Source organism: Numida meleagris, chromosome 2 (genome assembly GCF_002078875.1).
Source record: "Numida meleagris isolate 19003 breed g44 Domestic line chromosome 2, NumMel1.0, whole genome shotgun sequence".
Lineage (NCBI taxonomy): Eukaryota > Metazoa > Chordata > Aves > Galliformes > Numididae > Numida > Numida meleagris.
In genome coordinates, this window is record NC_034410.1 from 109,735,877 (window position 1) to 109,748,311 (window position 12,435).

The following is a 12,435-nucleotide window of genomic DNA, read 5'->3' on the forward strand; positions in this document are numbered from 1 at the left end:
CATAATCTTTTGATAACTATGACTGTTCGAAGATATTTCTGAGACCACCCAGCCTGTACCTCATTCTATCAATGGCCCCCTTTCCATAAACTTGCAGCAGGTACATTTCCTTTTTAAAAGTCCCCGATGTGTTCAGAGGAAAGACTGCTTCAAATACACCCTTGTGAAATATTCCTGGTGTGAGGTAAAGCCAATCGCTTTGTTCTAGATGGCACAAATGTATATGCTAATGCCTAGGGACTGCTTCTCCTGTTTCCTGAAAATAAAAAAACAACACACCTTTGAGATAGAAATTGAACTCTTTACTCTTACTCTCTTCTGTATATAAAAGAAATTTCTTTTTCAGTGAAGAATCCACTATTATTGTTGTACTAGTATACATTGCTAAGCCATTTGTGTTACCTCCTTGAAGTACAGCAGTAACTAATTGTCATACTAATTAGCTCATAGTGCAATCATTGAGGAAAGACAAAAACCTCTTGGATAGGTTGGGGCTTGGTACTGGTAGGCAGGACGCGTCCCGTTGGTCAGTTTTTTGTTCTGGTGATCTAGGGTAGTAAGGTTTTGGGGTGTGGGGGTGAGGGGAAGGCTGTGCTGCTTTCAGCTGAACCGAACTGCTGTGGCCCATAGTCGCCGGTGTCCTGTCTGAATCGAGTTTGTGGTCTTGCCCAATTTTAAGCACTGCTTCAAGACTCTTAGATCAAGTCATATGGGGTCCTGCTGGTCCGTTCAGCAGGCACCTCTAGGATACGAGACAGAAATTCAAGCACCATCACAAACTTACATTTCAACAAGAACCTCACTGGCCCAAACGTGTAGAAAATTGCCTTTTTGCGGTTGTTTTTCTTGAGTTTCTGGCTTGTCTCGTTGCCTCCTCCAGCCACCCCTTGTCCCCCAGCACAAATGGTTCTTTCATACTGCCTTTATCGTGGCTTTGTCAGGTTGTGCTAATCTTTATCATTAGGGCACTTTTACGAACGCTGTTTGCAATTCAACATACAACTTTTTAAAATAAAACATGTAATATGAAAATGCACAAAGCTAAAAAATATTTTCAAAAACAGAGAAATTGATCTCCTCTGAACCTTTGATCCTCCTCTCAGCCTTTGACGGGACTGAGTAACTAAATTTTAAGAACCTTCGTTTTCTCCCTTTTAAATTGGAAAACAACTGATAGCAATCATTTCACTCCCCAGAGGTACACAGGGAATGACAGCTGTAGGTGTCTGGAGGTCTGGAGAAGTTCTGTCACTTTATATGCAAAGAGAAGCTCAGCGGACCTGATACATTCCTTCGAACTCTTTGTGTGTGGCTTTCATGTTGTCTGCAAATCATTTTAATGAAACTGCTGGATAAGAGAAACAAGGAGGTGGCTGAAGTGTATGGTATCTGTCTGTCTAAACTTGCTGTATTACATGATACACATTATTAACTGCCACTAAAAAAAAAATGCAGCCTGCCCAGTGTATCAATTCCCGTATTTACACTCAACAGTTTCAATACCCCTGTTAAGGTGCAGCTTTCCGTACTTGCCTCTGGGGCCAGTTTGACCGGTGGCACGTGAATCAAAACCCTTTCACCATTTTTGAAGTGGCTGAAAACAACGCATGGCTTGAAAATAAAACTGCCTTTCCTTCCGCCCCTTCTGGGGGGAGTCACTTAAAAAGAGAGGGACATTAACATTTCCAATATTCAGCCCACTTCACTCTTTGTAGCCTGGCACATGTGCAGTAGAATATTTATTAAGTTATGAATTACCCTATTATCCCAGGTGCCCTGCAAAGGCAAATGCAGTCACCTCCCTGCTCTGCCGAACACTCGGGCTATTGAACTTCAGTCTGGGTAGGGAGCACGGTAGCTCAGCCTCATGCGCTGGGAAGTCCAGGTCCAATGGTGCCTCTGCTATCAAATTGTCCCATGGTATCCTGAGCTGATGGCATACTGGGACAGAAGCCAGAAGGCTTTTTTGTTGTTGTTCCATTTTCTTTCTTTAACTGGTTTTAAGGCTGTTCGTTTGACAGGCAGACAAATATTTGGCAGCTGGGCTAACTGAAGCATAGAAAGAGGCTCTTTGAACACTGTGTAAGATACTTGTAGCAGATGAATGGCTAAAATAAAGTATAAGAAAAATATTCAAAGTGCACTTAATTTTTAAAAATAGCCATTAATTTTCTATCTCTGTTTTTGTCTTTGCTCTAAGGATGAATTTATAAACGTCGGTAAGAGCGGTGGGAAAAAAATAAGATAGACAAGTCAAATATGAAGCATCCGCTTAAGCCTCATTGAATTTACAAATATTTGTGGTGTTCTGTAAAACATTTTTTTTTTCATTTTCTTTGCTGCAGAGCATAAAACAAGATGCCTGTGTTTATATTATAATCATAAAAGGTAAAAATAGGGAGTTTAAAGTAACTGGATCATCATTGCTGAAATCATTTGCATTTGAGTTCTCTGATAAGCAATATGCGATGCAGTTCATCTCATAAAGGTCCAGAAGTCCGAGTAGTCCAAAATTTCTTAATGTGGGATTCAGAAGATATCAAAATATCTTCATGCTTCCCATCCTACCTTTTGTGTTAAGGATGCTCCCATCTCCATATTATAGAGTATTTTTATCACTCAGAGATATTGTCGTTATTTCATGCTTTCTGGGTTGACATTAAGTATCACAGTAGAGAAGAGGGAAAAAAAAAAGACAGAAAAGAAAAAAAAAAAGGGTAAAAGAGTGTGGGGGAATATGAAATAAGCGGACACAGAAGAAGCCTCCAAGGAAAGAGAAGCAAACAACAGAACAAACCAAAAGCAGGCTTTCAGGGGCACGCCACTGATGGGAAGCCAGAAGCTATGCAAAAGTGAAATAAATAACCATTGCTGCTTAATTAGCAAATGTGTTTAACAGTAATGCTCCCACCTTCCCCTCCCCCCAAAAAAGATTAAAAAATAAAACTCTACTTCCATCCTATTTCTTTTTTCATTCTTCCTAGAATTCCTTTTTTTCATTCTTCCATGCTTCTGCCCATTTTTCTCACCTTTCTAAATTTGTCTGCTAAAGCAATTGTTAGAGCACATGAGAGCTCAAGAGCTCTCATGAGAGCACATGGAAGTTGCTTTTCATCATGGACAAATGTATTTAATTTTGATCTAAAACCATTTCAGTACTCCCTAGTATTGACTGTTGCGAAGATTAAGTTCAAATTAGATAAAATTAGATAAAATTATGGAATCACAGAATCATTAAGGTTGGAAAAGACCACTAAGAAGAACATCTAGTCCAACCACCAACCCATCTCCACCATGCCCTGTAACCATGTCCCTCAGTGCCACATCTCCATGTTTCTTTAATACCTCCAGGGATGGTAACCACCACCTCCCTGGGCAGCCTGTTCCAAAGCCTCACCATTCTTTCTGAGAAGAAAATATATCCAACCTGAACCTTTCCTGGTGCAGCTTGAGACCATTACCTCTTGTCCTGTTGCTGTTACCTGGGAGAGGAGGCCAACACTCACCTCACCACAACCTCCTTTGAGGGAGTTGTAGAGAGCTACAAGGTCTTCCCTGAGCCTCCTCTTCTCCAGACTAAACAGCCCCAGTTCCCTCAGCCACTCCTTAAAAGTCTTGTATTCCAGACCCCTCACTCCTTCATTGCCCTTCTCTGGACACGCTCCAGGGCCTCAATGTCTTTCTTGTAGTGAGGGGCCCAAAACTGGACACAGTACTCGAGGTGCGGCCTCACCAGTGCCAAGTGTGCCCATTTGATGGAAAGGAGGGGATGCCATTTACTACTGAAAAAAAAAAAAAAAGGCTAGAATTAAAACTTTTAGTTCATCCTTTCCCATAGTAGACAATATTATCTGTATGATCAGGGAAGCACAAAACGTAACACTGTGATATGATTAATATGACCAAAGCTACTGCAGATGATGACTGTGCAAGAGAAGGCAAGCATTTCACAGTATCCTTTTTAACATGAGCTGTCTGAAATTAGTAAAGGCAGCCAGATTTGGTAGTTAGGCACTAGGCTGTTGGTGGGAACCAGCTGAAGTTTCCATGCAGACTGTGGCTACCCAGGACTGCTATGAGGCAGGAGCTAACCCAGCTGGTTTGGACTAGTTAACTCAGTGCTGCAGAGCTGGAAGCTAGCAAGGCAGCTTGTGCTGGGGTCCCACTTATGAACTTGGAACATAAACAAAAAGAGCTCACAGTAAGAAGATAGCCACTGTGGCATGGCACAGTAACCCTGGGATCCCAGAAATGGCACTTTGCTGTGCCAAAAGTTATGCTATTAAATAAACAGAAGAATATTTTAGCCTCCAAGAAAAATAACTATATCAAACGATGGAACTTAGCTGATGGTAAGACATGAGAGATCTGGCATTTACCAATTGGGACAAATGAGGCTCTGTTCCTTCCGAGAACACAGCCCAGATGATGTGGCCACTCTTGCTTGAGGAGGTCTGGCCCACTCTTAGCATCACTTAGCTCACACACTGAACAGAGCACACTGGCTGGCAGATGGCTGGAGGGCAGAGCCCACAGATACATTGCAGTACCAGTGATGCTGCATTATCTGAATCCATGCAATACTGGGTCCCATTCTTCCAAATTTACAAGACCTACAGAGCTGATTAGGACAAGAATACTTCTCCAGCCTTTCAAGCTCATTATGTCTTCATATGTACCCTGCTGAGGCATTTAGTCCGCAGATTGAAAAACTGATGTTCCTTTTTATGTTTTGCATCATGGCAAACACTGCTATCAGCACCCTCCTTCCACCAAAAGTGGTGATAAGATAGAAAAAATTTCTCCTTCCTTTTTTGACCTCTGACTCCCAAACTGGAACTGGAAGGATCGTCAGCACTGGCTTAATAAGTATTTCGTTCTCAGAAACTATAGAAAGATGTTGATAAACTACAATTATCTGGTTGCAGCACTTTCTCCAGGCCTTCAATAAAACCTGTGTTTAGGTTCATCAGCTGCTGGTGATCAGCTTCAGGAACACAGAAAATAAACTTGGGACGAGGAGCCTTTAACTTTTATCCTGACTTATAATCATGAGCATGGTTTGAATTTGAGATGATCCTATGTGAAGCAAGGAGTTGGACTCAATGATCCTTGTCAGATGATTGTTCCCCTCTACTCTGCCCTCGTGAGGCCCCATCTGGAGTCATGGGTCCAGGCCTGGGGCCCCCAGCATAAGAAATATGTGGAGCTGTTGCAGTGGGTCCAGAGGAGGGCCACCAAGATGATCAGAGGGCTGGAGCACCCCTCCTATGAAGAAAGGTTGAAGAAACTGGGCTTGTTCAGCCTGGAGAAGAGGCGGCTCCAGGGAGACCTCATTGCATCTTTCCAATGCTTAAAAGGAGATTCTAAACAGGAGGGAGACCAACTTTTTACTTGGGCAAATAGTGATAGGACAAGGGGGAATGGTTTTAAACTAGAAGAGAGGAGATTTAGATGAGCTATTAGGAGGAAATTCTTTACTCAGAGAGTGGCAAGGCAGCGGCACAGGCCCATAGGGAAGCTGCAGGTGCTCCTTCCCTGGAGGTGCCTAAGGCCAGGTTGGATGGGGCAGTAGGCAGCCCAATGCGGTGGAGGGCAGCCCTGCCCACAGCAAGGGCACGGAACTGGATGATCTTTAAGGTCCCTTCCAACCCAAACCATTCTATGATTCTTCTCTTTATCAGGTTAAATATTCCCAGCTCTCTCAGCAGCTCCTCATGAGTTTCCAAACCCTTGAGCGGCTTAATGGCCCATTGCTGCAGTCGTTGCAGTATACCTACATTCTTCTTGTCCCAGTGGAGTCTCGAGCTGCCCACAGCACTCTAAACACACCTCACCAGCTCTGAGCACAGTGGAATAATCACAAGTTGATGCTCTGGGGGAGTTTGAGATGTCCTTCGCAGTGCAGCCCAAGATGCTGTTGGCCTTCTTTGCCACAAGGGTGCATTGCTGGCTCATGTTCATCTTGGTGTCAAGTTGGTATCTGGAACTCTTGGTCCTTTCCTGCAAAACTGCTTCCCAGACAGTCAGCCTCAAGCCTATAATGGTGTCTGGGCCTCTTCTTCCCCAGGTGCTGGACTTCACATTTCCCTCCACTGATCCCCATCAACAGATTTCTCCAACCTGGCAAGGCACCACTGAATAGCAGCACAACCACGTGCCATATCAACCACTCCAACCAATTCAGTATCACCCGCAAACTTGCTGATGGTGCACGCTGTGCCATCATCCACATTTTTAAAGAGATTTTAAAGTGTACTATCCTCAGTATTAACATTCAGGGTACACCACTGGTGACTGTCCTCCAGCCAGACTTCATAAATCCACGCTCACTACACCTAATTACTTTCTCATCCTTCATATGCTTGGAGTTGTTTCCAGTATCAGTTATTTCACCACTTTCTGAGGGAGTGATGTGAGGTTGACAGTTTTGTAGTTTCCCAGGTTCTCCTTTTTGATGATTTGCAGATAGCAGTGACATTGCTTTCTGTGAGTCTGCCAGAGCCTCTCTTACTTGCCATGGCCTATCAAGATTGGAGTGGCCTAACAATGACATCAGCTAGATCCCTTGGCATATGCAGGTGATCTAGATCAGGGCCCATGAACTTGCGTATGACCTGTTTGTCTGAATGTTCCCTAACCTGTTCCTTCCTATACCAAGTCATCCTTGCTCCAGATTTCTCATTAGTCTCCACAGCACCCAAGATTCCTTAATGCAGGTCTTAGCATTAAAAACAGAGGTGAAGAAACAATAGGTGAATACATTTTGTCCTTCTCTGAGTGTGTTTTTTCTTCTTTTGTCACCAGCTCCCCTACCCCATTCATCAGTGGGCCCAGATTCAACCCAGTGTTCCTTTTGCTGCTGATGTACCTGTAAAGACCTTCCTGTTGCTCTTCACAGCCCTCACCAGATTCAATCTGAGATGGGCTTTCACTTCTCTAAACCCATCTCTGCATGCTCCGAGAGGTCTCTGTATTCCTTCCAGGAAAAGCCCATTAAAATAAAGCAACCACATTGTTATGATAGCATATTACAATGTACCTGAATATTAAGTAAGTACCATGTAGAGTTCTCACTCTATCCTGAAAGAGAATCCACTGAAGTTGACAGAGGCATCTGCAGTGTCAATTACACTTCAGGAGTAGGTCTTGGCCATATTCTTCTGTCAAAGCAATTTGAAAGGAACTGCATGTTTCACAAAGACTCCATAACATCAATAAGCACAAAATACCAAGTTCCTAGCAGTTTATTTTGCCAGTCAAGAAAGTAAAATGATTAAATACAACGCATATAAATATCTAGAAACTACTGAAAACTTCTTCTAATGGGGTTCTTCTGAAGATTGAAGGAAAATTTCTGTGTATGGCTTGAAGTTAATGTGAGATGCACCGATGGCTTTATCTGACATTTTATGTGCCCTCAGCTAATCATTTCAGAGAGGAACTGGCTTATTATGATAGCTCCTGTAAGATAGTTATTGTTTATCAAGAGAAGTTATGCAACGTGAAAAACAAGTTCTGGCTTTATGGCATAATTATTCTGACAGAGAAAACACAAAAGAAATTACAACATTTTCTCAATTCCAGAAGGCATTTTGTAGTTCCACCTAGGAGGGACAGGAAAGAAAGAAACAGTTAAGCTTAGCTCTGCTTTATAAAACGTTAATTTCAAGGAACCACCTAAACACCATAAAGACCTATGGAATCATCTCAAATTTACATAGTTGCTCAATTGCAGGATTTCACAGGGCTGAGAACAGATGCATGTCAGAAACCAGGAAAATGGCTCAATTCCTTAGGAATTTTTTTCCAGAACGGAAGAAAGAGGGAGGAAAGGGAAAGAAAACCAATTGGACCAAAACATTACTCTTGCTCTCCTGTCTTAAAAAGAAGTACAGTTTCTGAGAACGACAATATCAGCTATAGCAGCCAGATCTTTGTAATTCCAGATAAGGGCTGAGATCTAGACAGATCTATAATGATTGGTTTTGATAAATCAAAAACCAGAACTCTCTGTCTGTAGCATTGCCTAGAGCAGTTCCTCTCCCAGACACCTTACAACCAGATCAGGGAAGACAGATAAGAAACAGTGCAGTCGTGAGCAGAGGTGTGATCAACAACATACACTTTAAGCACTGGCAAAGTATCATTATTACTGCTTTAAGCAATCTTCTTTTTCTGTATGCTTGGTGTCTTATCTGGTACTGACCCACACATTAAGGAGAGAGAGTAATTTCTTGCCCTCCTCCCCCAGTTTGACTTTTCTGCATCTATGCATCTCCCTGTCTGTTCATATTTTCTTTTTTTTAAATTTACTCTATCTCCTAGATCTAGGAACTTTCTGTTCCACATAAGATGCTCTCATAATTCTTCAGATACTGCAGTTCACAAAATACCAACTAGCCAGTTCCAACAAACACCTGGTAGCATGGAAAGACTGGAACCTTGTAAAAGCACAGGTTGTTAATATGTTCACCTTCTTGTCAGTCAGAGGCTATTAAATGTAAGAAGGTCCCTCCTTTCAACAGGGAGATAAAGTATTTCACATTTTCCATTTCAGAAACAGTGTACCTATACCTAAGAACAGGAAAAAAGATAGACAACAACAAACATCGGTACTGTGTTTGTTTATGAAAAGCTCAGATGCACAGGCCCAGTTAACCTAAAGAACTACACGTCTCAAATTTGGAAACACCAGAAAATACTATATACAAAACGCCTTCCAGAAACAGCATTCTTCTGATCTTGAAAACTATTTTTCTCTTTGTCCCCAGCTTTTTCTCTAAATGAGGTGGCACACAGAGATCAACTAAAAAAGAGCCACTTAAAAAAAAAAAAGCTATATTCTCACCAACACCTTGATCCTTGCCTCTCTATCCCCTCTGTAGTTTTAAAAAAAAATTGTTTAATGTCTTTATTTATTTTCTTATAACAAAACATCTTTTTTTTTTTTAAATATAAAAAATATCAACAGTCAAAGAGGCTACAGTCATTGTTTTGAAGGAAAAGCGGAGGGAAAGAAGTTGAGAGTAACCTTGAGTTCCCCTAGAGGTTCCCCTTCAGGGCCCCGAGGCTGGGGAGCAGCTGGGCCGCACTGAGGCGTTCCTCCACATCAGCCTTCCAGCAGCAGCTGATGATGCTGCGAAGCCTTTGGCCCACGGGTGACTCGTGGAAGATGGCGGCTGCCAGAGAAGGGCGCAAGTTGTAGGCTACCACGGCATAGAGCACGTACTGCCGCTCGCCCAGGTAGGGCTGCTCCCGCATGATGATCTGCCAGAGGGTGATGGCAAAGGAGTAGATGTCTGCTTTGGCAGTGACCTTCTCACCCTTGAGGAGCTCAGGGGCACGGTGGGTGTACGTGCCTCCTTGCTGACAAACATGGTGGCTCTGGGACAAGCCATCCTCCAGTCTCTGGGAGCAGCCGAAGTCTCCAATCTTGCACGCTCCCTGCTCAGTGATAAGGATATTGGCAGGCTTCAGGTCGAGGTGCACGATGCCCTGCGAGTGAAGGAAGGCTAAGCCAGTCACAATGTCACACGAGTAGCATACAGCCTCCTCCATGCTCAGAGCCTTCCTCCCACATCCTCCTTCCTCCTCCTCGCCCTGCCTCCACGCATCTCTAGTGCCATAGATGACGTGGTGCAGGGTGACACTGCCCACATACTCCATGATGATGGTGCCCAGGCTGTTCTGGCTGGCAGGGGCACAGGTGCTGGCAGCCACCACACGCACCACATTATCGTGCTGGAGTCGGGCTACGTTCAGCTCAGCCCAGAAGCTCTGTCGGGATGCCAACCGGTTTTTGCTGCTCTTCTTTACCTGCTTCACAGCCACAGTCACACCATGGTAGGTGGCCTTGTAGACAGCCCCAAAGCCCCCAGAGCCCAGGGGCTGCAGGAGGCAGAGCTGATCCCAGTCGATGGAGCACCAGGCCAAGCGTGGGGGCAAGCGGCGTGTCCTGGGTGAGGGGGTCCCTCCTAGGAAAGCTTTTCCATCTTTGCCAGGGATAACTACAGGGCTGCTACAAGGTCTTAAGTCCGCAGATGGGGAGAGCTCCAAAGGAAGAAAGCTATTAAACGGAATAGGTGATGGCATAATAAGATACCAGAAACCGTTACTAGGACAAGAGACTGGAAAACTTCCTTGTGGCATCTTCTGAAGGCTCTTTAATCCTCTCTGCACAATTTTCCCCTCCCACTCCCAAATGATCTGCATCTGTTTCAATGAGCTGGCCCCCAATCAGGCTCACCTGAGAACATTCTTCTTCCACCCTTAAGTAAATCTCTAGAAAGTAAAGGCACGTGGATTTTAAACTAAAATATATTAGTTCGCATGTATTTCACCTTATTTTTAATCACAAGAGATGAGAAAGACACTTTGCTCATTGAGTATCTCTAGCGAAATGCCCTGGCAGTAAAACAAAGTGAAGGCATTTTGTGGGGGCTGTAGACAACAATGATAATTGTCAGATGCATGGAAGAACTCGAGCTCATTCTCAGAGGACACAGCTGAGATGGTAAGTGCTAGCATTTAGTAAGCCTATGGCAGGCATAACTAAATTAAAAGTGAGTTTAAAGGGACCTGCAACTCATGTGTGAAAGGAGGGGTTTGGCTGCTCAAGTCTGCCCACCCTGGGCAGTAAGCCTGACAGTAGCAAAAAGACAGAGGAGCATCTTGTATCGTCCTCTGGCTACAGCAATGAGCATTATACACAGGGGCTTCTTTTTGTACAGCTAAATGCTTTTGAACACCCCAGCAAGTATCTTGCCATACTTGCAGACAAATACCTTGGAAAGTTTGGTCCCCATTTCCCACCTCCTTATCCTTCAGGTCCTTCATCTAGATGTCAACAAGAGACGAATGAGAATGGAAAACATGGGTTATCACCCAGTGTGATGTGAAGATGTGAGATGTGAAACAGGTCAGCTAAGGGAGATTTAGATAAATAGGTGCTAAGGCATGGTGGGAGTTGTTAGCAAGGTAGAGGTCGGAGAGCTAGGGACGCTAGAGGGTCTCATGGGGACAGGGCCCTGCTCTGACATCAGCTGTGCTGGAACACCTGGGGGCAGTGGAGGACACCAGCAAGGAACTTTTAAACACGCTGGGAAGTAGCCAGTGCAGACAACAGGTCCCAGCAGGGCTGGGGTTGTATGCTTGCATCAAGATGTCTCCACTTAAAATCTTCACAAGAAATGTATTCTTAGTAGGTGAGCTGTGACGATAACAAAAAGCTGCAATAAGCAAATCCACCCATACTGGAGATAGAAATGACTTTAGGCTTATTTTGCGACAGCCATAAGGGCTCTAATTCTGGCACGGACTTCTGTGCCATGTAGTACATAAAAAAGTGATTTCTGCTATGAATTCTCCAAGAACTTCATCTCTTCTGTGGAAAAAGTATACATGTTGCAACCTCTTTTCCCTATGTTAAGGTCACAGAGAAGTTTAATGGGGAAGGCTGGGTGAGGGAAAGGAGTTGGTGGAAGGAGGTGTGGGCAAAGGGTCTGTGAGCAGACCTGCTCAGGAATTACAGGAGCATAATTCTATGAGATCGCGAATGTTGCAGGACACCGTAACAAAAACCAGAGGGTTAGCGTTAGGACTTGTCCCAAATTTCTTTGCCTGCAGTCACACTCAGAATAATATGGCAGGCTTTCCATAGTATTTTTTTTTTTTTTTCAAACTCTACATCCTTTTTCAGTAATTTTCCTTCTCTGCTGAAAACCTCTGTTTTTCTCCTCTCATGGCAAGAATGTGTTACTCTTTGGGAACACATCGAATTTCTTGAACAGGAAGAGGGACGTATTTTGGGGCTGAAGCAGACTTACTGTAGCCAACTTGTCTCAAGCCGACTGCTGAGGGCTGGAGCAGGGGGACATCCCATTTATTTTGTTGTAAATGCAGTCAGAGTCAATTTAAAACCAACCAGGCTTTTATCCTTTATAGAACATATTTTCCTGTGCTCCCATCAGTGACACGGCCCAGTTGCTTCCCTTGAGACGCAGCCACCGCAGGATGTCCTTGCCACACTTGCCAGCCACGTTCAGCTCTGCAGTTCCTGGCCAGAAGCAGGGTCCTGGGCTGGCAGCCCCCCTTATCCCAGCACTATCCCCAGGAGAACCCACACTGGGCACCCAGGGAGGCCTTCAGCTGTGCTGTTCCCATGTCACTGCTATTATTTCCACAGCAACGTAAGGAAAAAAGAAGCTGCATGAACCAGTGCTTACCAGCAGGGAACTTCAGCTTGTCTTGAGCTCTGGCTGCTGTGTCATTAAGAACAGACACGTAACAAGAACTTTTAGAAGTAACAACAGCAAAGCATACAGCCTGTGTCCTGAGGGCTGCTATATGTGGCAGTGCCAATAACTTGTGGCAGGATCATGATATTCCACGCTTCTGTGACACAATTCTGCAATAAAATGTATGTCTGATGCT

The 12,435-nt window shown here is 44.1% G+C and overlaps 1 protein-coding gene across 1 annotated transcript; it reads right to left on the reverse strand.

Annotated features, from left to right (window-relative positions):
• On the reverse strand, positions 6,446 to 11,788 carry MOS (MOS proto-oncogene, serine/threonine kinase). The gene has a single exon (XM_021387171.1). The coding sequence runs from the start codon at positions 10,213 to 10,215 to the stop codon at positions 9,046 to 9,048; it is 1,170 nt and encodes a 389-aa protein (XP_021242846.1). The 5' UTR covers positions 10,216 to 11,788; the 3' UTR covers positions 6,446 to 9,045.